This window comes from Hemibagrus wyckioides, linkage group LG04, assembly GCF_019097595.1.
Source record: "Hemibagrus wyckioides isolate EC202008001 linkage group LG04, SWU_Hwy_1.0, whole genome shotgun sequence".
Taxonomy (NCBI): Eukaryota; Metazoa; Chordata; class Actinopteri; order Siluriformes; family Bagridae; genus Hemibagrus; species Hemibagrus wyckioides.
In genome coordinates, this window is record NC_080713.1 from 16392117 (window position 1) to 16419123 (window position 27007).

The window sequence follows — 27007 nt, forward strand, 5'->3', positions numbered from 1 at the left end:
CTGGAGGCTGGGGTACCTCAAATGGAGTGGCCTGCACTTTCTCCAGACCTGAATCCCATAGAAAACCTATATATAAGTATATATATAGTAGAGTGTATATATATATATATATATATATATATATATATATATATATATATATATATGTATATAAACTAAAGCATTGGCTTCCAATAATGTCAAAGCTTTATAATTATAAGCTTATAAAATTATACAATTTATAGCTTTTATAATTTCTATTATAATTTCTAATATATGTAAATATGTATGAGTTTCTAAATTTGAGGGTCTTTAGCAAGTCTCAAAATAAGCTATATACCTTTAAATCTAAATGAAAATCATATGTCAAGGAGAGCGTGACTGTCCTGTTTCACACTATTCCAGGAAACTGGTACAAAGCTGGTACATATTTATGTTGCAGAGAATCACTCCCTCATAGAAACTTAAGTGAGAGGAGTTCATAGTTACCTGGTATTATGCTGTAACAAACATTGTTCAGTTTTTCAAAAAATAGCTTATTATGTCTAGTTTAATTCCAGGTGAAAGAGGTTGTGTGAAATAGTGTGTGATGATTATATTGCATATCACAAGATATAACCCCCCCTTCTGCCTCAGTACTCATGACCTGGCTCAGCAATGTCTACAGACGTGCTACTTTACAGAATTGTGTAGAATTATTCATATCAAAAGTAAATAGATAAGTGCACAATGACAGAAATTCCAAATATGATTAATGAGAACCTGTTCACAAACCAAGCTTCTTTGTGTCTCGTGTGTACTTGGACTTGGCAGCATGCAAATGCAACGCTGTGACCAGGAAAATCATTTGTAACTAGGAAAAACAGTTAGTGTAACTGGAAGCACAAGACCTACATACATTAAAAAAAAAAAATCATGAACATGAACATGTGATCAGGGGCACAATTTATATTTGCATTTTTGATTATTTTCTTTAAAAAAGGTTTTCAGACTGAGTCACTGAGTCAGCTGTCATTTGACTACAGTTTGATTTACTCTAGTGGATGATTTCATGGAAACCTTTTAATGAGGTTTCTGTAAGCTTTTCTGGGTGTGATGATTTAGTAGTTTCTATCCAACCTAAGTTTCATAATCACTTTCTTCTCAGTGAACATGTGCTTGAGTAGGGAGGGGCTGGAGTAGGAGTGCTGCATATCTTATCTGTTTCACTGCCAAACAGGCCTTTTTCAAATAGCTCACATTCTTAGGCATCCTTCACCTCTGCAGCTGGAAAATGTATGTGAGTCTCTGTTTCAGACAAACACTGATTTAGCATGACAAAGCCTTTTATCTGTCAATTCTAACCATCTGTATGGAAATATTTAAGCTCTAAAAGATCAGAATTACAGAGATAAAGCTCTAGCGTATGTGTGTACACGTGTGGGTATAAATGTCTGCCCAAAATGATCTTTAATAACGAATTTTGTTAAGAAATTTAAACGGCCTGATTGTGATAGAATCATAGCATTTACATTTACATTTCTGGCATTTGGCACACACACTTTTCGAGAGTGACGTACAAAAGTGCTTTGAAGTCTCTATCAGTGAATACATTAACATTGGTTCAATAGGTCACAGACTTAGAATACCATCAGCCAATTTTTTTTAACTACATACAACAATACATAAAACAAACAAATAAAGCCTTGTTTGGAGAAATCTTAAAAGTTTAATCAAGAGGTGAAACAACCTGGGCCACATCTGGGACAAAACGTGACCATATACTGACTAAGAGTTTCATATGGAGCCTAAATATAGCTATTGTTCATTTAGTCATTTAAGAATCATGTTCTTCATTTGAGGCTTACAGTAATACCAACAGCTTCTGTACTGCTGCTGTGACTCATTGAGATTAATCTTTAATCAAAATGCCTTAAGTAATATAAACTTTTAATTAACATATCTCAGTAGGGTTTGCTGAGAAATATCCGGTATGACAGGATGAATACTTAAATAAAAGTGATGATGGTTAAAGTAATCAGCATACATGTATGACCAGGAAACAGGCAGCTTTCTGACAAATAAATATGCATTGCGTGCTAGTGACAAAGAGGTGAAACACTGACAGAGATGAGTCAGAGCAGCCAATCATGAGGTGATAGCAGTGACAAAACATGTACAGGTTCATGAATCATTACATGTATTTGCATATCTTAGCAGCCATCCTCCTCAGCTATTCTATGAACTTCCTACACTGCAGTCATAATACAATCATATGGGTTAACATAGTTAGAATTGCAGTAAATCTCTAAATGTTCTGCTATCTCAGAGAATTTTCTGTTCATGAGCATGTTTATTTTGGGTGGCTTGAACAATTCTTGTTCATTTATAGGCAACGAGTAGAGATGATTTATGGTGATTTATGGAAATTCATCACATTTACACCGTTATGTTAATACCACTTGATTAAGATTTTTTGACTTTCAAACAATCTTACAATCCAAACATTTCGATTTTAAAGGAGTTGAGTGTTGCACAGCTCAGTTTCCAGAAATTAAACTAGAAGCAGGTGCAAGACTGTTATAGGAAGGACAGAAAGGACAACTCTTGGGCACAAGCTCATAAAAACTGGTTAAAATTGGGATGGGGGGGTCTTTTTCTAGTTTTCAGCTGACTAGTTTCAGCGAGTCTGTGCCCTTAGACTCCGATCTTGGTTCCAGTTAAACTTGCTGTGATCGTCAGCTGTTAGCAGAAGAAAGCATCCACTGTAGTGTATCTGCTGTCTTTCAGCCCATCCACATCTAGGATTAATATTGCTGTGTGTTCTGAGATGCTGTTCTGCTCACCAGTATAAAGTTCTTATTTGACTTACTATAGACTTCCTTTCAGCTCAGACCAGTCTGGACATTTTCCTCTGATCTCTCTCATCAACAGAGTGTTTCAGCCTACAGAATCTCCAGTTACATGTTTTTGTATTTGGTGTTGTTTTTGCACCATTTAGAGACTGTTTTGTGTGAAATCAGCCCATCTAGCACAAACATCTATGCCATTCTGATTTTTAATGTGAACATTAACTGACCTGCATAAGTTAATAAGTGTTTGTTTGTTTGCTTGTTTGTTTGTTTTGCATTGCGCTGCTGCCACCACGTGACTGGCTGTTTAGATGACTGTATGTATGTGCAGGTGAACAGGTGTTCCTATAATAAAGTGGAAGGCTGAGTGTAAATCAAAACCTGCCGCAAATCAATAAAGAAGCTGTTAGCGCCATTAACAGTGTACTGTGGTTAAAACATCTCCTAACAGTTGTTCTGGCCTGAGCCTAAATATGTTTCCTTTTATAATCGAAGAGAATGAAAATAGCTTTAGCAGCAGCCTTGGCACAGCGATAAGGATCCTCCCTTTCCTTTAAAACGCCACATTTTCCCGCAGCGAACATTTGACTGAAAGTTCATCACTTTTCCCCGGTCTTTGCTGCCGATTGTTCTTTATAAATAGTTAGTGACATGTTTAAGGTGACGGCGGTGTGAGGCAAGAACAGACTTTGCCCCGCCTACCGGTTTCCATGGGAACGGCCAATATTTCACCGCGAGCCAGTTTCTCCCTTTCTCCTGCGTAGAACGGCGTGGCCGCTTGACGTCATTGTTATTGAAGGCACGTAGCCCCGCCCTTTGCCGACGCTCTAACGCGCGAGCCCGTGTTTCTCAGGCAGTACTGCGGAGTGGCGGATCTGCGTCGTGTTCAGGCTCCTGCGACCTAATGCGCCTTACAGGCAGCTGAGTCAGTCAGTGGCGTGGGGACTGAAAAGCCGTGGACACTGAGGCTACTCGCGGGGAATAAACATGTCGAGGAATCAGAGGACGCCGCAGAAAAACACAGACACTGTGGTCGAGGTGAAGAGCAAAGTAAGTCCAATCTGATCCGATTCTACACTTTGCACAGCAATGCGTTCAGACTGATCCAGAGGAAGATGTCGGTGCTGCGGGTTTCACAGATGACCCACTGGTTCTGCTGGTTGTAGTGTAGTGGTCAGTCCAGGAGAGAAACGCTGATGGTGCTGATTGCGACGCTGTGTTGACAAGTGAGATGTGCGAGACGAGCCAGTCTGGTTTATTCTGACAAAGACTCCACCGGACCTTTTTCAGGGCTATCCCAAAACTATAGCGGGTCATATCATACCAACAATAACCGTGTCTCGAGCAAAATCTAAGCATTAATGTGCATGTAAACGCCCCAGTCTGGAAACACCGGTTTGCTCAGATGCAGCGCAGTGCTGGTGCAGTGTGAGGGATCTCCTGTAGACGCATGAGGAGAGGAGATGTGGACCTTCATTAACACACACCATCGAGCCATAAACACCATTAACCACCTGACTTATGCATGCCTCCGCTCACATGACTGGGATTTGTATAACTTGTATTATTTTATTATTATTATTATTATTATTATTATTATTGATCAATGTCTTTAGCTCTGAGTTCTCATAGGCCATTGTTTATGTTTATGATTAACTTAGGATCCAAAATCTTCAAAAGCTTTTTACCAAATATCAAATCAGGACTGTTGTTGATTTTCACAATCCCAAGATTTTGTTTTTTAATGAAAGCTTTACCTAAGACATGTCATTGATACATATATTAAAAAGAAAATACATGACGGTCAGTTGTATATGAAGATTATACTTTGGAAAATTTCGATTCACTTGTCATCACACACACACACAGACATACATGTTGCTTCAGCCTTCCCCCTCAAAACACACACACTCACACAGACAGCCATTATGGTTTGTGTGGTGTTTGTGTTTTTTGGTGTTCGCTGTGGTATTGTGTGAAAACTAAGAATAGCGATAGAAAAAAATGTGACTTTCTTCTGTGTGTCTTATGAAATTAGAGGCTCTATTCTGACCGAGACCACTTGACTTAGGCAAGGAATGGAAGTCGGATGTGGAGACAGCTGAAGGGAGTAACAGGCTGAAAGCAGGGACGCAGACCTGGGGTTGTGGTGTTGCCTCAGCTAATGGTTGTGCTTTCTACAGGACTGTAGCAGTGGACTTTATCTGGGTCGAAGAGCTGCGGTTGGTTAGTGGTTATGAGCCCTTGAGTTATAAGTTTGTACTCTGCCTCACTTGCCTGATGAACAAGTACAAAAAAATGGGATACTATCTTAAACTTTCTCTCACCTTCACTCTTTCCCACCCTCCATCGCTCAGTCATGAGGGAAGAATTTCTAAGGTATTTGAACTTCTGATGATTTCATATGTAGATCTTTAGTGAGTCAAACACCATGCTAAATGTTAAACCAATTTGTGTCAGCTTGGGCGCTATATCACACTGACAGCTCTCCCTCCTTCCTCTCATGAGTCATGGCAGGGGCTTTATTTAGGATCTCATCACAGAAAGATTTTTTTTAAGTCTCAGGAACCTGAATAGATGCCACGGCACAGTGCTTCTTCTAAGAGACTTTTTAATGGAGTGCAGCTTGAGACTGATCCTGGCATGGATTTAGTCATGTGGTTCACAGTTGATTAGCATTTTAGTATTAGCAACATCGCCAGTGTGTGGCTCTGAAGAAACAGCATTAGCGTGAGTATTAGAGAAAGCAGTTGTCAGGAGCTTTGCATGCTCCCGTGTACTCTGCATGATTCTGGCAGGTATAATCCCCCTGGATGTTTTTGATTGCTATAAACTATTTGGTTTTAAGAGGGTAATGTGTGTGCATGTTTGCTCAGTAAAGGAATCCCTTTTTATATCCCTTTTGTTGTCAAATTCTGTCTCATTTTAAGATGGTATGAGAGAGAAATCACCTAAAATGAATTAGTGAATACTGCAGACTATTTGACTTTCTCAGTGCAGTGTGTTTTTAGTATGTCTTTACAGATTTCTACTCAAAATCCCAAACTAATTAAGAAAATATTCATGAGCCGGACTTCAGAGGAGGCTTTAGCTTTTTTTTTTAAACTGAAGAGCAGAAACATTTAACATCATTTAACATTAAACAACATTTAACATTTTCTTCAACAATTTGAACAGTTTCTGTTTATAAAGCAGATTTTTAGTTGTAGTATTTTTTTTCTCATGATATTCCTGTTCGCTTAAATAAAGTGATGTTTAGAAAAAGTTCATATTCATACAAAATGACGATTTTGTAATGAAAAAACATCTAAATAAGATGGATATGAAAGAGTTTATTGTTACATAAATTCTTTCGAATGAATGATCAGGAATAAATAAGTGTGTGGTAGGTTTTTTAGCCATACGGGCCTGAAATAAATCAGTGAGTAAAAAAGAAACAGCTTGGTATCTGTAGAACTCCCCTTTACCCATCACGGTATCAGTTAAACACGGCACTGTGTGAATGGACTTTATACAGAAGCTATTCTTAGGTGCTTGAAACCATGTTAATAACTTTCATTGTCACCATGTTGCGCCTCTTTTGTTTTTTTTCACGACGCTTAAAACATCCTACATACCTTTGTGTAAGTTGGGTTGGTTTACTCCCCCTAAAACCCAGCACTGAGAAACTCCTCAGATGATCTCCTCAGTGTGTGTGTGCTGATGTCCATCTCTGTCTTGATCTTTACCAGAACTGGACTGACACTAGCTCAGTCTTTTTCTATTCAGCTTTCACTTCAGTGGCTCCTGTAATGCTGTAATTTCACATCAGTGAGATAGCAGGGTGCAGGTGGCCTTCAAATTGATACTGAGGAGAGCTGCTCTGTGTGTGTGTGTGTGTGTGTATTTGTGCCCTCAATTTTAGAAACAAAGTAATCTCAGTCTGTTGTAAAGAAGATAACAATTCAGATTCACTGACTTATAAGAGTCAAAAACTGACTCGTCTTCTGATGGATTGTTTTGCATTAAATGAATATTCCAGAGTTTTTCAACTTTCCTTCACTAAGGAAGAACACATTATGTTATATAACTCCAAATTCTCCTTTTAGAAAAGTAGTCCTAATTCCAGAAGGACAGATTTAGAGCTTTACAGATTCTATGGACTGGAGAATTGTTGCGCTGTATAAAAGCATTTCTCATAAACAATTTTACAGGCCGCTCCAAAAGCTGTCCTGAGACTTGCACTATAAGTGAGCTTTGGGGGAACCAGGTTTTCTGCTTATTTTTCAGCACAGAGAGATATTTTAAAAAGAGTTTTCCTGCAATCACACAGGAGATAGAGGTTAGGTTAGAAGTTCGATCCTGATGCCCTGTTCTCATGTCTGAGGAAGGTTTGTGTGGGATTTTTTTTCTTCTTCTTCAAATTATGTTCATTATAGTTTTAGCCAATAGAATAGGATCACTTACGTAGTCATCTCTGCGATGTGTAAACATATTATTCTGGGAATATGTATTATGGCCTTGTTGTGTGAAGAAACACTAAGAAGGCAACCTCCTGTCTTGTTTGGTCTATCTTATTGTGTACTTGTACCCGAAGATGTTTCTGTTTAAGCTGTAGGTTTTTAGAGACCAAAACAGACCAGATAACAAAATACTCTGGAGATGTAGAGACCACTGATGATCAGACCATTCATCAGACTTTCTTTTGTTTACTGCATGTTTTGTGTCCACTTAATAACATACTGTTGCCTGTCTTCTCTTGTTCCTGATCTGACTTCTGAAAGATTGACCACATTTGTGTTTCTTGCTATAGTTTGAAGCAGAATACCGGCGATTTGCGCTGCAGAGGAATGGCACCGTCAGCTTCCAGGAGTTTTACCGGCTGCTGCAGAAAGTGCACCACATTCCAGGTGTTGATGTGCTACTGGGCTACGCTGACGTCCACGGAGACCTGCTTCCCATCAACAACGATGACAACTTCCACAAAGCGCTGTCTTCCGCCAATCCTCTGCTGAGGATTATCATCCAGAGGAGAGGTAAGGAGCTGTGGTGTAGGGAATGCAGGGCGAAATGTTTGTGGGTGTTGACCCTGAGGATAACACAATCAGGTCCAGACACTTGATTCAGTTGTCTTGGTTGTCTATGAGCTCAGGGAAGCAGAATTGGGTAGATAGCACTTTCCTCCATGTTGTTCTGTGGGACAGGATGAGCAGCAGAAGGTGTGGTAGCTAGCTTCATGTGCCTTGGAGAAAGCACATGCTAAGGTGTATGGCAGCTGCTGTGTGATGGCAGAGCTAGTGGGTGAAAACTGGCAAATAACCCAATTGGAAGAAAACAGAATAGTAAGTAATCTATTGGAAAAGTAATCTATTGGATGATGAAGACTGATGGACAAAGTTTAAACAAGTTGCACATAAGGGTTAACGTGAAGGGTCAGAGAGGGATTGAGACAGCCCGTTATTCATTTTCTAACTCAGTATAATATTAGTACTCATCACTGGGTTTCATCATGCTGTTGTAAGCACGAATGATGATGGTGAGGGGGATAGGGGTTGGATCAGAGGTAGTTTGTGCCAGTCAGACCCGTCTCAGCCATAAGTTTGGCTCTGAGCCAGATCAGAGGAATGCTGAAAGCTGTGCAGAGGGCAACAAGAATACAGGGTGCTCATCTCTCCCTTTTCTCTCTCTCTCTCTCTCTCTCTCTCTCTCTCTCTCTCTCTCTCTCTCTTTCTCTCTCTCATCCCCAGTTTTCCATTACTGCTGAAGTCACAGTCTGTGTTACTGATCAAACTTCAATCTCCAGTATAACAGCCCTGAAATCCCAGCATTCCTCCTCAGCTTAATGTTTCTGTAAAACAATTTTAAAACCTTATTTTTCTGGCCAGATTTAGACATCACCAGTTCCCACCCACTAGCTTGTTCTCTCCTATCACATTGCAGCTTCCAAGTTAGTGCATCATGCTGCGTCACAGAGCAGCTAAATTCGCTCAGATGAAAGCACTGACTGTCCTCTACAGCCTACATGAGCTTACAGATGCCCACGATTAGCCATTTTTGCTCTGATTGGCAGGGGAGACACGAATGCTGGGTGGATTATGCTCTCTTGGGGCTTCTGGCCATGAATCACTGTGGCATTGCCAGGAGTTGAACTCGTGATTACTCAATGATAGGGCAAAAGCTTTTCTCTTGGAGCTGTAAAATGCTTTGTGAATATACAAAAGCACTGTGAGTATACTGGGACTGTCCTCTACAATCCTGAGTTTGTAAACATTCTGCCCAATAATATTTATGAGCTTTATCCTAAAAGCATGATTTCACAGTGATGCCCCTTGCAACAGTTTCTGGGGTATATACAGTGCTGTAATGCCTCAGTGGCTCAGTTACTGTGGTGATTATCTCTTTAGTGACCGTGTGGCTGTTTACTATCAATGAGGGACTTTTAAGAAAACACGATGCAGTGTGTAGAAGTGAACATAGAGTCTGTCGTCTCAGTAACCTTATTATATTTCACAGTGTGTTTGACGGACCATGAGCAAGAGAGGCTTTGTTATTTCCAGTGCCTTATTAAGCTGTTTAGTGGAAGTGGAAGATCAATGGTGTGTGTGTGTGTGTGTGTGGGTGATTGAAGGACAATGTGTGGGTCCTACTAACTGTTCTGAATGAAAGGTTATCGCTGTTTCAGCATTATGACCTGGCTCTCAGCACTACAACAAACACACACACACACACACGTGGATGAACTCAACACAACTAGCTGGATTGTCGTAATAAAAGAAAGGAAGGGTGAAACCCAGCAAGGTGTGGTGCTTTGTTTTGGTCTCAGTTGGTGATCACAGTTGTGGGTGGATCAGTTTTGACTCTGTGGGGGAGACTGAATGGTTTGATGACTATGAAAATGTTGTAAATCGCATGCTACTGCCTTCAAAGTCATCAGCTCTACACTGAAAAGCTACACTGAAACCGATCTGGAGGCTTGTGGTCACTTTTTACGAAGACTTGTCATCTGGTCTGTATATGAGAGAGACAGAAGAAAAGGAATGCATCCACATCTATGTAATTTTGTAGAAACCTAATTTAACTCGCAAATAGAACTCATTATGCATTGAAGGACAGAGGCCTTTTCATTAGTGTCCTTGTTTATTCTAGCACCCAAGGTCCACCTGTTCATGCTGACTCAGAAAAGAACATTTTCAACTCAAATGGCTCTGTGGATGAAGCGATTAAACATGGCAATTAAACACCCCCTCAACACTTAGTTGGACTGAGTTGTCCATAGCACGCGCACACACACACTCTCTCTCACACACACACACCTTCTGAAATGCATTGTTTTAGCTAGTGTTAGCATTTCTTATGATTTGTCCAGTTTGAAAGTGGTTAGAGTTTTGAGTATGAGTGTGTGTATGCTGAAATTAAGAACCAAAGGAGAATAGGAAGCAGCTTGGATTAAATCTGTCCATCCTGTATGTAGTTTCCCATCTCTCTCTTTCCCTCTCACAGTCTCTCTGCCTGCTAACCGGTTCCTGTTTAACTGTGTTTTATTAAATAAAACATTTCCAGAAAGGCCTTGCCTTCAGAAAAGCAGCAGCTGGAGGGAGCACTGTCATTGGCTGAGTCTACTTTTATCTCCTCTGTGAGATAACACCTCATTGTTTTTGCTGCATTGGACATTTTTGGACTTTTTTTTTTGCTACACTAGCGCAAGTTTCTGTTTAGCAAGCTGCTGAGTCTCTCTTAATTCTCTGGGCTTTAGTGTGTTGATTCTTTTTCTGAGTTAATATGACTACACAAGGATATATAGCTTCCATTTGATAGCTAGATCTATCCGTGTGGTATAATTTTTATATCACACCCGGACACACAGTACAGCTATCATCTTTTTGTACTTGTGGCGAAAGAGAAATCATTTGGCTAATGGAATTTTTCAATCACTACCTCCCACACCATCGGCACCCGCATCTCATCCTCCATGATAATGAACGGCAGGACGTTACAAGAGTCATCAGTACTACATTCTCCTTCACTAAGTGTGTGGGACACTAACACAAATTGCAGCTCTGTGCGCTGGTCTGTGGTGATTTTCTAGGTGTATACAGTAGTAGGTGTTGTTGAAGTGTGGAAAATCACAAAGGAAACATAACAGGAATTGCAGACTGGCCAGACGAGTTCTGAAGAATGTAGTTTTTAAAAAGCACTTGTGTTTACGATGCCAGGAAATGTCAGGCTTTGAATTGAGGCACAAACTTGATTTACAGGTAACATTAAACTACGGTGATTGTTTGGATCTTACATTTACGTGGTAAACCTATTTGCAGTGACTGAAAGTCTGATTAACTTCAACTCTCTTCTTATGTAACACTTGTTTCATGTCAGGCCTTGTGTTAACCCTTTTTGTGTGATTACTTTGTGTGAGCAGCCAGTGGATTGTTGTGGCTTGCACTTGATTCTTGTCAGTTGTTGGAGCGCTTAATCTTCTAGCACTTTCATCTTATTATACTTATACTATTTTATTCTCACTTGTTAAATAATTTTGGCTGCAAATGAGACGGCACAGTGATGTAGTGGTTTGCACGTTTCTCACACCTCCGGAGTTGGGGCTTTGATTCCTTTGAATCGTGACCGTAGGCTGATTGGCATCTGTAGTGTGTGAATGTGATTGTGCCCTGTGCTGGGCATCCCTTGACCCTGTGTAGGATAAAAGGTACAGGAAATGGAAGGATGGATGGATATTTGCCAGAGGAATGATTGTAAATATTATTAGTTGAATGACTTGTACTCAGACATGTATTGAATAACTCCAGTCCTACGTCTGCCTTGCTGATTAGAAATCTAATTCTACATCCTTATTTCTGTAAAGCTGCTTTGTGACAATGTCTATTGTCATTGAATTAATTACGTCAACACCCAATAATCTCAGTCACATGATATCCTTACACAGATTTTTCTAAAAATACTTGTCTGCCACCAGCTTTTATCAGCAGAGAAGTCAACAAAAATATTATCAAGAAACAGATGGAAAGTGGTATAGACTGGTCCTGGTACTGCCATGATATCATTATCATTCCAGACTCCAAGCAGAGTGACACATTACTGATATGATGTGGCAGCTGTACTGTTGGGATCATCAGTAATCCCTGATTTATTTATTCCACACCCTCTCTCTCTCTCTCTCTCTCTCTCTCTCGGTAGGGACATTAGAGAGATTTGCCTAAGTGAAACTGAGAGGAGATTGATGGTGCTTTTAGGGTGAGCTCATCCAGTATAGTGGTGAGACAATTGCGGGCGGTGCATAATGGTAGTCTCGTGTCAGATGGGGAGCAGCAGGGCACGGAGGCATCTACGCTACAGGCTAATTAAAGAGATGCGCTATAAAGTTCTGTTTCTCACATACATTCCAGCGTTAGTGCTGGGCTAAATTCCAGCATGTGCACTGATCATCCCTCGTGGCCAAGCCCAAGACTAAACCTGTGCCTGTGTCTTTTATATCTTCATGGTACAGAATATGAGAAATCATATCACTGCACATGTTTCTAGGAAGCATTTGAGCGTAAGGATTATAAGAGGAAGAGGGATGAGTGTGATGAGCTCATGCAGAGCCATTTCCTAGAGCTGCCCTTATACATATTACTGCTTAAGCTGCATAAATATATAGTATTACATGGAAAGTGCATGTACTCACGTTCCTAGAATGTGTGTGTAGTCAAAGTGACTCCATCAGTACATGGTAACTGTGTGTGTGTGTGTGAAATATATGGCAGTTACTAGTAATGTAGTAGCCTTATCAACAAATGTTTTTTCTCTAAAAATGAACACAGTCAAGACTTTCGAGATGTTTGTTTTCATGTATTTAAAAATTGTTTATTGAAATTCATTTGCACATTTGATATAATGCATATCCATTTAAAACCATCATTTATGTATAGAAATACACAAGTCAGTGGAAATGTGGTTGGTTTGTGAGACAGTGAGGCTGCAGAGTGTGTGTGTGTGTGTGTGTGTGTGTGTGTGTGTGTGAGAGAGAGAGAGAGAGAGAGAGAGAGAGAGAAAGAAAGCGATTCCCACCTCCGCCCTGTCTGTATGCAGTTTACATGTTCTTCTTATGCTTTGAGAGTCTTCTTCCCCAATCCAAAGACATGGGTTGTAGCATGATTGGCACCTCTAAATTATCTGTTGTGTGTGTGTGTGTGATTTGTGTGTGTGTGTGATTTGTGATTGTGATTTTTGCTTTTGCTTTATTTTGTCTTGACCGACATTTAAAAAAAAAAAAAATCAGGTATGTAGTTTACAGTTGTGCAGAGCTGCTGCGGTGACGTGGTGTTATTTTGTAATAAGGTGTGCCCATGAATTAATGTATTGAGGCCATAGAGCTTTATTTCATGACCGCAAAGTACTTACCTCGTTGAAAATATTGCATTGTTTAATGAGTGAGACACAGAAATCAATTGCAGTAGATGATTGTGACCACAGGGGCCTAAGCATGGAAATGATTGATAATATTTTATGTCAGCTACTGGAATGATACATAACCGCATACTGGAATCAGTGATCCAGGTTTCCTATTCACTTTGAAAATAAGAACTAATAGTTTTGTTACCAAATCATTAACCAAATCATGAATCATTAACCATGTAGTATGATATTTCCACAACATATTACACCAGGAGCTCAGGTTACACCGTTTACGGCTTTACCTTGTGGCCACAACAGACATTATATTAATTTGTACATTATAACCATTTTGTCATATTACAGGCTTCGTACTGTTTGGTTAGTTTCTATTTTACCTTTTAGTAATTGTAGTTCTCTCGTTAAAGCTGTGAGTGAGGGCTGTGCATCTAATAATGTTATTATTAGAATTGATAGAGAATAAAATGAGAAATATTCCAACAACGTACTTCCTGCTGCTATTTTCGTTCTAATTCATTCTGCCACTGTTGCATGGAAAAGCAAGAATGAAAATTCTTTACGGTTTTTTTTTTTCAGGGTTTTTGTTTACTGTTATTTTCACACAGGGAAATATTTTGTGTATTTTTAGGCTTGTAGTGATATGAATTCTGTGATAGATAGATTGTTAAATTAGAGGTAGTAGTCCAGATATGAAACACAGTTGTTTATTAAATGAGCAGGATATACAGTATGTTCTTATGTAATGCTGAATGATTATAGCGATCCACATTCCTACAGTATGATCAGAGGGATATTTGTACGTCGATAAGGTTGATATATGAGCACAATGTATCTGTACAGGAACCGGAAAAAAAGTCTTATTTAGACCGACTGATTTTAGCAATAATTTGAGATTATTGCTTATCACACATGAACCTGATGAACTCAGACAGTGTGACAGGTAATAATCTTAAATTCTGTAATGCTTTTCATGCCAGGTTACACAGTGGAGATGCTCAAAACAAAAGACCTGTCAGAAAAGAAAATGTTACTGCAGGAAATGGCCCTTAATTTAATAGTAGTGATGTTATCCCAAGAGAAAACCCATTTTAAAAAGGTGAAGAAGAGGAGTTAGGGGCTAGGTCAAGCATGGAATTCCAAAGTAAGCTTGATAATAAGTGTATTTTCAATCTTATCCATTTGCAGGAGGTGTAGATTTGCAGCTCTCTGTATGAGAGGCCAGGCATGTAGGCTATTCATTCATTTCAGTCCATATTCACTTGAACATAAACATTTTATATACTGTCCTCCTATTGCGGGCGTTCAGATGAGAGCAGTAGCTGCAGGAGATTTGTTTAAAAAATGGACTCTTTCAAACAGACCACTTTATTGTTGGCGGTCTGGTTACATCACGTTACAGCTCCTAACACCAAACTCACAAACAAATAAAGAAGTCATACTGTGTTAAACTGGTTTAACCCCAGAATTTCCAGGAAGGTTAAAGGGAAATCATAAAGTAGGGGGATCATAAAGTAGACCCTGATACACTGCTAAATATGACATACAACAAAGAAGAAGGGAGAAAGTAGAGTAAAGAAAGAAAAAGAAACATTTAGACCAGAAAGGTGTGGAATGAGAGAGAAAGTGAGGCACAGAACAGCATCTGTTGTGCAGGTGTATGTTTTTGGCTAGCTCAGAGTCTCTCTCTCTCTCTCTCTCTCCTGTATTCGTGCCATGTTAGACGATCAGACAGAGCTCCTGGCACATGGTGAGAGTACAGACTTCATGTTCTACTGCCTTCATCCTCCATTTTTCTTTTAGCTAACCTGATATCTCAGTGATGGAACACATTTGCTCCTCTTCCACATTTGCCAAAGCCTGTGTCCTCAAACGCTTCTCCTACCAGCTGTAAGAAGCTTTGTGCTCTACAGGCCAGTGCATTGCCAAAGCAATAATCTAGCTGATCAAAGAGCAGAAGAGGTATGTAAGGTGACCAGCCTGCCTGCTGAACAGGTGCATGAGTGTGGATCGCCATGACAACCATGCAAATACAAACCGCTGTTTAGGTAAAAGCAGGAGAAGGTAGCCGGAAAAAATAACTGATATGAAAGAGAAAGGGTGAGACGGATGAGACGAGAATGGAGGCCTGGGTTTCCTGCCATTAGACTTCTGAAACGTCTTCTGGATAAACTGGTTCAGACTAATTTTAGATTGGATTTTAGACCGCACGGCCTGCGCACACATCGCTGCTCAGTGTGACGCACATTAGTCATCAGATTCCAGTCTTTTTCTGAATGAGGTCTTGGGAATCTTTAGGGAAATCAGGAAGCATGGTGTGATTATGCTCAGCTCTGTGCAGTAGCGTCTCCAGTGTCTGTCCATTTCTCCCCCTCCTTCCTCTTCATACCTAAATCTGGAATAGAGCGTGGGCAGTGAATGTGTGAGGACAGTGCAGTGGACGAGGAGTGGAAACAGACGTGCTGTTTCACAACGTGAGGGTGTGGCCTTTACTCTATGCTGAAAATGAGAAGAATGCTTGCTCTGGCTGGCAGCTGTCCATGTGTAGATTGGGAGGAGATTTCGTGCTCTATAGGTTTACCTGCTGGGGGATGTTTCTGGATCGGTCATGCTGTCTTTACATGACCACAAGTGTGTTTTCATGGTCATAGGCATTTCAGTTCAAATCAGGACTGCCGCTGTGGGCTATAAATCAGCGCTACTGTGATCCGAAGGTACATTGGTTGTACTGAAACTCTGCTCTGAATGGTTTGGACAGGACAGATAGAATGAGAAGTAAGAAAGGAGAAGTACAGCTTTACCTGTTTAACCACAGCGGAGGAAGAGAAGCTGTCACAGAGGAAGTTTGTTTTTTTTTTATCTGTATTGGTAAAGCTTATCTGTATGCTCTTTAAAACGACAAAAATATCAACAATGAGACTGTTTTATGAAATAGGAAGTACTGATGTAAAGTACAGTGTGCCAAGGTTCAGGCTTTTTCTAGATCTTCACTAATAATATAAAGCAGAAATATACAAGGTGATTCAGGAGGCAGGGTGCTGTATGTGTCTCAGGCCCTCATTAGCCTGTGATAATCCCAAACAAAGCCCCACTTGTCCAGTCCCTACAGACTTGTTTATAGACACACACACACACACTCTCTCTCTCTCTCTCTCTCTCTGGCCTGCATCTTATCTGGTCATCATTAATTAACTTATGCAAAGGCATATGTGTTTTTGTGTGCTGTTGTATATTGAAACACTTCTCTTACATATGAGACTTAGCCAGTAAGGTAAGGAGGGTTGGGGGAGGGGGGGCGCCTTAGTGGACATATGGCCAAGCATCAGTCTCCAGATGGTCGTAACACAGAGTGAGGTCATACACTTGAAGACCAGACACGTGAAGGAGTGTGCATGTGTATGCCTGGCATACTGTGAAGTACCACACCCTGACAAAGGTGGTAACCTGCAAGAGAACAATTTCTAAGAAAGAAGTATGAAAACAGGCCATTAATGTAATTGCTGTATTGCTTAAAAGCAAACTCAGATTATATCTCTGTTACTTCCTTCTGCTCAAATACTTAGAATATTTCAATTTCACTTAGGTTTGAGAGTAATGTTTGTATAAGAACTATAAAGAAATAATCTGCTTGTGCTTTGGCCTGAGAAGACTAAGAAAAAATCTAAAAACTCAGGTTTTTGCCCAAATTAGATTTTTCTGCCTATAACTCTCTTAAAAAAACTGTTTAAGAGATAAAATGACCCTGAATTTGTATATATTTTTTTGTAATATTCTTTCAAAGCTGTCTTTCTGTGAAGATCATGTTTTTTAAGGAGCAAGCTGAAAAAACCTGGTTGTGAAAACATTCAGTCTGCCTAAAGATGTCTACAACCTTGCTAGCTAAGTGTGATTTACTTATACGGTGTTTGTAATCCTATCTCAAATGTCTGCCTTGTTCCTGCACCATCACATCATCATCCAAACTGAGAAATAAAATGTTTTAATAACGTAATACATTATATGGGAAATAAAGCCAAAAGGGCAGAAATGACTGAATTATTTAGCGATTATTAGCACTGATGGCTCTAACAGTGACGAGAGGAGAGATGACACACAGGCTTATGTTTAAATGCCGTGAGTGACGTTTAGCTCTGATGTGGATGATGATGTTAAAATAGAATCAGAAGGGAAGCATAATTCAGTTCAAGAAAGCTGGTAGTTTCAGATTTTTATATATATAGAAGAAAATGTAATATTTTCACCTTTTACCATGTGTAAGGATTCTCACAGTAACACACATTTGTTGTCTGATGTGTTTCCTTTTAAAGAAATTAAATCTGATGACAGAATTTGACGACACACATGGGCACTTTCATAAATGATCATAAATGTAACGAGGTTCAAGGCTAGAAGCAGCGAGACTCCGAGACGTACCAGTGGCATCAGATGTCTCTATTATAGCCGGCACTAACAGCAGGTTGGTGGAAGCGATCCAGCTGATCTCCAATACCCTCCCTGTAATTATTAATGTCCATGATGCCGGCCTCCAGGATCACATCAGATGGACAGGGAATACCTGGTCTACACTCATGCTCTGCAGATAAAGCCAAGGCCAGGTGACGATCAGAAAGAAGGCCACAGTGTAGGATTAACAGTGAATAATAACAGATGATGAATAATTATTGCAGGCTTCCCCAGAAATGAGCCTCTTATAAAGGTTGAACAGTCCATTGCCTTGATATCCCATTACAGACAAAATGGCATTCAGTATAGCAGTAGCAGTGTAATGCAGAAGATAGCATCAACTAGCAGAGATGTATGAGCGTTTTGTTTCATTAGCAAATTAAGCTATAAACAGCACGATAAGTAGCGTGTCATTTGATTATAGTTGGAGGAACGTAGCACATTACCGAGACTAGACTGCAGATTAGAGAAACCAGATGAAGTTTGCCTTCAAACACTTCCTGTCAGACACAAGGAAGGGCGTTGTATACAACAGTCCAAATTATTTTTTCCTTTGATGATGTCTAATATAAATATACATATACCCTGCATCCTGATTTTTTTTTTTTGAGCGTAGTGGTTGACTCGGGGGTCATAATTAGATCATGTCATTCTAGTTTTTTCTAGACTCTTGTTGCTAAGGTGAAGTTCAAAGCAAAACAGCAGCAGAGGAGTATTACCCGTTCATCCATCCATTCTCTGCATCACTTGTCCTACACAGGGAGCCTGGAGTCTGTCCCAGGGGACTTGGGGCATAAGGCAGGACAGTGCGCCAACCCATCACACACACACACACACACACTCACTCCCATTCACACACTACAGACAATTTAGCTAAAAATTAATGTTTTTGGACTTGAAACCTGGAGGAAACTCCCTCATCATGGGGAGAATATATACACACAGGGCGGCGGTGGAAATCAAACTGCTAACACTTGAACTGCTAGGCAAAGGTGTTGTCTAACATTTTCCAACCGTGCAAATTCAGTTAATATCATGACTGCAGTGGCAACTTAATGTTAATGATAACCTGGAACAAGGTGCCATGACCACAGAGATGTGACAGTTGGTAGTACTGTATCTCACACCTTCTCGTTCTGAGCTTGATAATCCACAATGGAAAAACTAGCATAGAAATCTATATAACTAGCATGTGTCCTTCAGTGGTGTCTAAGATTTACTTCATAATAAAATTGGTTGAAAAGGAAGCTTAAACTCCAAAAACTTAACTCAGAATTTTTACACACTTTTATCAGCTTTCATGTTTGTTACTGTCAGTGCCATCATGCTTGTTGATCACTACCTAGCCAGATATCTCTGTTAATATTTATTTAACATTATTGGAACCACGCTGGAAATGTCCTCCTGTGTCGTCAGAGCTGCTAAAGGAATAAGAAAAATACTGCACCAACCTACATCACAAATATTTCATTCTAAACATATTTAATTTTTACAGAGAAGAATTTAAGCAGAAGAATTTTATGACAAGGGAATTATTAACGATTCACATGTGATTGCTAAGACCAAGGCAGAAAGGAGCACTTAGTGATTATTTAGCTCAAACTACATACTGTGATATTGGATAGAAACTAGAGCTGCCCTGTGATGGACTGGTGTCCTGTGTCATTCTCAGTGTTTTGCAGGATCCACCACCTCAGTAACAAATTTAAAATTTTAATGTTCATGTACACAATCACACACAGGACAACATGCAGTGAAATGACTGTCCATCATTATAAAAAAATCAAATAGAGCAGTAAAAAAAATAAATAAAATACCATAAAAGAGATAAAATAATGTACAATAAGGTGCAATGCATTTAGTTATGCAAAATAGAGAAATGGAAAATGAAATAAAATAGATTAACCAGTGGAAGTTAAATAGACAAAATATAAAAAAATGCAGCATATAGGAATAATACAGTGGTATGAATGTAGAATAACTGTTATGAATAAAGTGCATGTGTGTAGTTGTGTGCAGTTTTCAGTGCAAAAATGCAAAAGTGTACTGTGAAAAGGTGAGCCAGGATAAAGCTGTTAATCAAGATGAATGAATGAAAGGGTAAATATAAACAAGAGCACAGTATAATCATACTTGCATATTAATATTACTTTTCTTAATTTCCTTCTCTGACACTGGAACATAGCAGCAACTTTTCTCCCGTTTAATCCTCCGGCCTCTTGGTCACCCTGATATATGACTCTGCAATAACTTTCTAATGTGACACACAGCCTCTGAGTCGATAAAGCTCACCGGCTTGCCATTACACTTAGGTGTTAACATTCATCAGTAAGCTACCTTATACTAGCATAACAGTCTGTTCGGAGGTGGAAACCCTCAGTCAGTACGCTACTATATCTATAATAATATAATCAACCCCTTCACTGGATACTCAAACTCAAGCCTGAGCATTGAAATTCTTTCATCCAGTAGCAAGCTTGGCTACTACAGATTGCTATGGTCAAGGAATTCAAGACCAGGCCCTATTGTTTTGACCTGCCTTCATATCACTAAACATATTTCACTAGATTTGTGTTTGGCTTTATTCCCAAAATGCCAGAGTGTCCCATAGAAAGGAGAGGAAGTCACCTTTCTATAACTTTTCTAATCTCGAGAGCACTGTTCAGAAAGCTCAGCACTGTCCGTTCCCTCGGGTTTCATGTGACTGCAATTCATTTCTTATATTGTTCTTTTTTCCCTCAATTTTTGGCACCAGGGATCTATGATAATAACAGTTTTACAGTTCTGCCATTGACCCACATTGCTTTTCTTATTGCTTTAACAATTCAGACGCATCTGTCGTAAGCAAGCTTCAGCCAGAGTGCTTGTTAATACCTGAGCTGGTCTTCTATTCAGTAACTTATACAGAGAATTTTATGAGATGTTACAGACACAAAGAGCCATAAGGAGTGCATATGTGTGTGTTCTGGGGTATTGCATGTTCTCCCGCACTCTAGACAGGAGTAATTTCATAAAAGGCCCAGTAATGTGGTTAGATGTAGTGATTTTGAATGAGCGTCTGAGTGGTTTGGAGTCAGTTTGGAATGGAAGCTAACATCCTGACTTCTTCTGACTGACTTCCCGCCTGCGTGTATCCTCTCCGGTAGTACTAACACAAGGTCAGTGGAGTGGTGGGTTCCTTGATTTGTAATGTCCTGTTATTATTATGAGGTCCAGATGAAGTGATTGATGAGAGCAGCAGAGCAGATGTGGAGAGAATCTGGCTCATTAAGGACACCAGTGAATGCAGCCTGATTTTGTGTGTGTGTGTGTGCACTTCAGCTCTAAGTACTCTATGCTAGGGGTTCTCAAAATTATTGAAACTGTAAAATGAATTCTACATACAGACTCTGCTCAGTATTTTTGAGCAAATGTTTTATGTACAGTAAAATCGTGTCTATTTATTAGAGCTTTATATACCTGAACTTTGCTCCAACAGAACACAGAAGGTCCAAGACGTCAATCTTTATAGGTCAACTTGCTTTTGAGTTTTTGATTAAATCATTTCACCAGTCATATAGGCTTGTGATTTCCACCAAAGTTATCCACAAAAATAATCGCAGACCCCTGGAGGGATCCCACTTTGAGCACCGTTGCTCTATGCATTAGCATCTGCTCTCTCTGTGGTACATCGCATTACTACCTCAATTAATATGTTTACAAGAGACGGTGTGATCGCACCAACAAACAAACACACTCCTCATTTTATACACCATCAGTAATGCACAAATGAGCTCATGCAGAGTGGGGGGACACCTGGACTCTCCCTACTGTCTCCCAAAGCGGCTCACCTCCCAACATTGTGACCCCCTGTCTGTCTGGATGAGACTCCCTCCCTCTCTCCAGGCCTGTGCAGCTTTAATAACACACACTGCTCTCTTCACTGCGGGAGTCCACGCTCTCAGTCTAATGGAGGGAGACAGGCAGCCCAAGGCTCTTGCTATGCACAGAGAATACAATATAAGTGCAGACTAGCAAGTCACACAGCAATCTAGCAAACACAAACATTCTCGAACCATGTGTTTATATATTTTAAAGTTATTTGTAATAATTAGCAATCTGTGGAAATGTGTCTATGTTTGAGGATGTTAAAATATCCTAATGTGTCTGTATATGAGGATGCTTTGTGCATGTTGCATTTATTCATTTATTTTTCATTACAAATTGAAAAAAAAAAAAATTTGGATTGCAAATAAAAAAATTGCAACTTTAATGCACCAAAGAGTGCACCAGATCCACTTTCCAGTGTCCTAGTGTAGAGACATGATAGATAGATAGATAGATAGATAGATAGATAGATAGATAGATACTTTATTCATCCCAAAGGGAAATTCACAGTTTCCAGCAGTATCCACAAACACAGGTAATAGATAAATAGGAAGGAATTTAACAAAAATACTAAAATACCCAAATTAGGGTACAAAAATATAACAAAAAATATATCAAATAACAAAATATAGAATATAACAAAAATATATCAAATAACAAAATATAAAATATTACAAAATATAGCGGAATATAACAATATAAGAAAATATATCAGAAAAATATTAAATACAGAGATTTAGGAATAAATATGGAGAATTGGATGAAAAACAAGTAATGTGCAAGACAAGTGTAATATGTATGTTCATATTCAGACTCGGACTCTCTGTTGTCTCTGCTACAATGGATGCACCACCCTTGGCATATATCGATCAATATGTGTCCCTTGTGTGAGGACATATGTTGCTCCTTATTAAAGCTAGGGTCAAAGGGCAGCGTGTCTTGCTCAGTCTGCCCATTACTTTAACCCGTACTTACCAGATTAGATGTGAACTGCACCCTGCTAATGAATTAGATATGTAATAACCCAGGCCCAGACCCCTCCATGTTTTGTGGTCTGACAGCTTAATTGATTTAAACACTCGTGAGGTTTAGAAAGAGCCAGTCTTTGTCTAGTGTAAAATATGATTAGGGTGATTAGTTGAAAATAATGCTGAGCTGTTTCAGAGACTCAGGCATCATTTGTGGGATTAACATCCTTCTAGAGTTGTACACGTGACTGAATATGTCTTTGTGCACTTATTGTTATCTTTATAGGGACAGATTAGAAAGTAGCCGTTTGAAATCTCCCACAGATTTATATTTAGTGGAGCTGAACAAAACGTGTAGATTATACAACAATATAACATTTCCTCTAGTCAGGAATATTTTGATAACACCACAAAGCTTAAATTTCACCTCCTGAAGAATATATTGATTAGTTCCTTAAATGGTCTCTTATTAAATGTCCATGTTGAAAATAAAAAGAAACCTACAGCTGATTCTAGCTGAGTGAGTTAGTCACCGTTTCTGAATGAAAGTGTAAATGACTTGTAAAAATCATAGAAGTCTTTTTTTTCGTATACAAAACAATCCCACAGTTCAAAACTAAGAGAAATTATTCTCTTATCCTAGCCACTTTAATCTAGAATGATGCTCTCATATGTTTAGCATTTAGCAATAAGTCATTTTATTGGCCTGGAGTTCAGACAGCTCCACAACACACTGACCAAGGTTTTTAATTAGATATATAGATATATAACTAACTGTGACATATATATATATATATATATATATATATATATATATATATTGTAAGCTCTTTTTTCCCATCTATCTATCCATCTGTCAGCCTTTCCATTATTAGGATGTATTGTGCTCCTTTGCCTTGGCTGCTCCTGTAACCTTATCATTGGTAATGCTGCACTGCTGATATTTTCAGATATTTTCTGAAAAAGGAAACAATATAATAGAGTTTGCCTAGTGATGATGAACAGATGAGAAGAGTTCTCCATATCCACATTAAGCCAAAAGTAATTGTACAGGTTGGGGCTGATGCAGCATTTTAGAATGAAACCCCTTCTGTGCCCGACACACACTGAGGCTTGAGTAAAATTTTTCTTTTCATCAGCATAACTAATTTCTCTCTCTTCTTGACCCACAGATGTGGACTTTGGACTTTGTGAGCCTGTGGTCTTTGGCACAAACTCTCTGCAGAGAAGAAAGAAAGGCCTAGCAGGTCTGCGTCCCGCCCAACAGAAGAACAAATCGGGTCTGTTGATCGGCTTCCCGCAGGACTTCCGCCAGATCTCGTCCATCATCGATGTGGACATCCTGCCCGAGACACACCGCCGTGTACGCCTGCACAAGCATGGCACCCACAAACCTCTGGGCTTCTACATTCGTGATGGTGTGAGTGTTCGTGTCACCTCACAGGGTGTCGAGAAAGTGCCTGGTGTCTTCATCTCACGTCTGGTTAAGGGCGGCCTGGCCGAGAGCACAGGATTGCTCGGGGTCAACGATGAGATTCTGGAAGTCAATGGCATTGACGTGGCCGGCAAGTCACTGGACCAGGTTACGGACATGATGGTGGCCAACAGTCACAACCTGATTGTGACAGTCAAACCGGCCAATCAGCGCAACAACGTGATGCACAGATCGAGCAAAACCTCAGCTGGCAACAACTCTGCCGGCTCAGGAGGATCCGCGCTTTCCCAGGACTCTATTCCCAGTCCTGCCTCGCAAACGGTTAGCCAGTACAGTAACAGCAACAGCGTACTGGAAGGGGACAGTGATGAAGATGAATCCGACCTCATTATCGAGAGTGACAACCTGCTTGCCTACACGCCACATCATCTTACCAATGGAAATGGCATCGTTTCTTCTTACGGGCAGAGGTCGCTCCCACAGAGCGTCTCCTTGCCTAGTACCAGCTCTATGAGCTCGCACAACAGCAGCCCCAATAAGACGAGCAGCAGCCAAGAAAGCATGAGAGAGGATGGCAACTTCATCACATTGTGAAACACCTCATAATAATATTTCTTATCATATGGAACACTCTCATACAAAGTTTTTATGCACAACTAGTACAAAGTGAAGGCTACATGTTTTATGGTACTGTACCTACTGTCACAAAACATCAAGATGATGTTGATCTCCATAAGAACTCGCCTCCCCAGTTGAAGGGGGGACGTGAGCATAGTGGAGTTGGTGAGGGGCGCACATGGCCTGGACCATCTCCAGACTAAATGTGTGCACATCACCCCATGGAAGTGCCTTATGGACTTATGGTCGCATTTTTACTTAATAAATGAACTACAGATCATTCATATCATACAGCGTAGATACATTGTGCCACAACTGATGAAGGAGCAGCAACTAGCACACAAACACACACTCTCTTCACGGTGGTGTTGATGCCTTGATGCCTAATCCGATCTCCACCCGCACTATAGTATTGGTGGAGTCTGTGTTCTCCACCACATGAACTCTACAGAAACACTGGAATGTTTATCTGATGCTTCCTGCATGTCAAAATGGCATAGTAGCATTGGTATGATGAAGAATGATGAAGAATTTAATAATGCACATGTAGTAGTGCTGTCCTGATCCATGATATATGTGTTAAGCATCTCTGATTTCTGTGATTTGGGCTCCAGGAACTTCTGTTAGGACACACCATGTCATTTTTATAGTATCACTGACACGTATAGATTCAAGCTGTGGCTTTTCTATTTGCTTTTCCTCTACAGTAACTAACAGTCTGCCTTTCATCACACAACCTCTTCTTAAACATGCCTTTCATGGTGTAATTTTGGTTGTATTTTGCTGCTAGACGTTATTCAGCCTTACAAATCTGTCCTAAGTTATAAAATTCATAGCAAAGTAGACACCAAATGTTGCCTACCATCTAGCAAACTGCAGCTAAAAAGGAAGAAGTACAATACAGTAACCTACACCTTGCATGAGGAAATGGCGGAAATCCAGTCCTAATGACGTTTGAAAGATAAGTTCCCTCTCTATCATCTCCTGCTATCAGATTCCATTTATTCACGCAGTCAGGTTTCACATAGCTCTCACTGAACTGTGTTTATATTTATCTGCACTGAAATTCAGCATCTGTCTCATTTCATTTCTCTCAAAATGCACAGTGTTTCAGAAGGTTTCAGTCTCCCCAAGACCTGTCTCACCTCAAGCTGCTTAAAGAGTTCTGAACCCAGGGATAGCTGCTTGACCCCAGACTCGGGTGGCCTCTCTGCTTTTGAAGCTGGCTGCCTATAGTCGCCTGCCTGGGGTTGTTATCCACTCTCCCTAGAAATATATCAATAATAGATGTTTTACTCACACTGAGATGTGCCTCAGAGAGAGAGAGACAGGGCCTTGACCTCTTGTGGACCCAGCTGTCTGCGTGCTGTCTTATGTGCTTTGTGTTTGTTTTTTGTTTTTTTGAAGGAAATTCCTTTCATGTTTATAAAGGCTAAAATTCAGCCTGACTGGGGAGCTGGTTTGTTCAGTCCTCTCCTGATATGTGTGTGTGTGTGTGTGTGAGAAAAACTAAATTCCAAATGACAAATAAGATACCGACAATGGAGGAGAATGAAGGAGGAACTCAATTAAATGGAGCTGGATCAAAAATGTTGACTTTTCACCAACGTTCCATCTTTTTAAAATCGTTTTCACCTAGACTAAATGTGGCCAGCAAAAACACATGTTATGCCAAAGTGTTCAAAGCCCGTGGATAGGTGTGTTCCTGGCAGGTGTAGTTTCATCACTGGAGCCTTCTTTATTTCCACCTCATCATATTTATTTCCACTCTCTCACATTATAGTTATATTTAAGCAGATCTTCAAGCTGAGAAAGGCTGCAGAACCGGGCTTGTTTTGACATACCCAGACACAATGTCTGCAAACCTAACACCTCTGATTCACTGGGACAGCTGGAGTGCACATGAAATAAAAGATGGACACAATCGTAGTGGAAGGGCATTTAAAAGGGATCGGACAGCTGGAGGGGTATTTCTGGGAGCTGGAGATTTGTTATCCTAGTCTGATTAGGTTATTTAAGAGGATTTATTTTTAGGAGGAATTGTTGCAAATGCACTGGTTACTATTTCTGAAGGGCAGTATGAAAAGATATTCAGATATTTCTCTCTCTATCTCTCTCTGTCTTGTTAATCAGTACCTAAAGATATGAACGGCACACAAATTGGAATAACAGCCACCGTAATAAAAAAACAAAAAGTACCATAAACCTAATTTTTTTATGTATGTAAATGTATATGTATATATACACAATGAGAAAATGGACAATTTTGTAACCGGGAGCCCTTTTTATGAAAAGAGCAGTATATATACAGTATATGTGTAAAATATGGAAAGTATTTTTCTTATTCTTGTACTTTTGTATGTATATTGGAATCCAGGAGAAGACGTTTCTATTTCTTTTGTGTGTGTGAGGAAGCAAATGGAAATCTGAAGAAATCTATGATTTTATTCTAATCAGATGGGTGGAGGTGTATCATACTGTGA

General features: G+C 39.8%; 1 protein-coding gene across 1 annotated transcript; it reads left to right on the forward strand.

The window, feature by feature from the left end:
* Nucleotides 1-3638: 3638 nt before the first annotated feature.
* pard6a (par-6 family cell polarity regulator alpha) lies at nt 3639-26826 on the forward strand. The gene is made up of 3 exons (XM_058387545.1): nt 3639-3860; nt 7603-7825; nt 23644-26826. Exons 1-3 carry the CDS (start codon nt 3798-3800, stop codon nt 24498-24500), a joined length of 1143 nt encoding a protein of 380 aa, XP_058243528.1. The 5' UTR covers nt 3639-3797; the 3' UTR covers nt 24501-26826.
* Nucleotides 26827-27007: the final 181 nt, after the last annotated feature.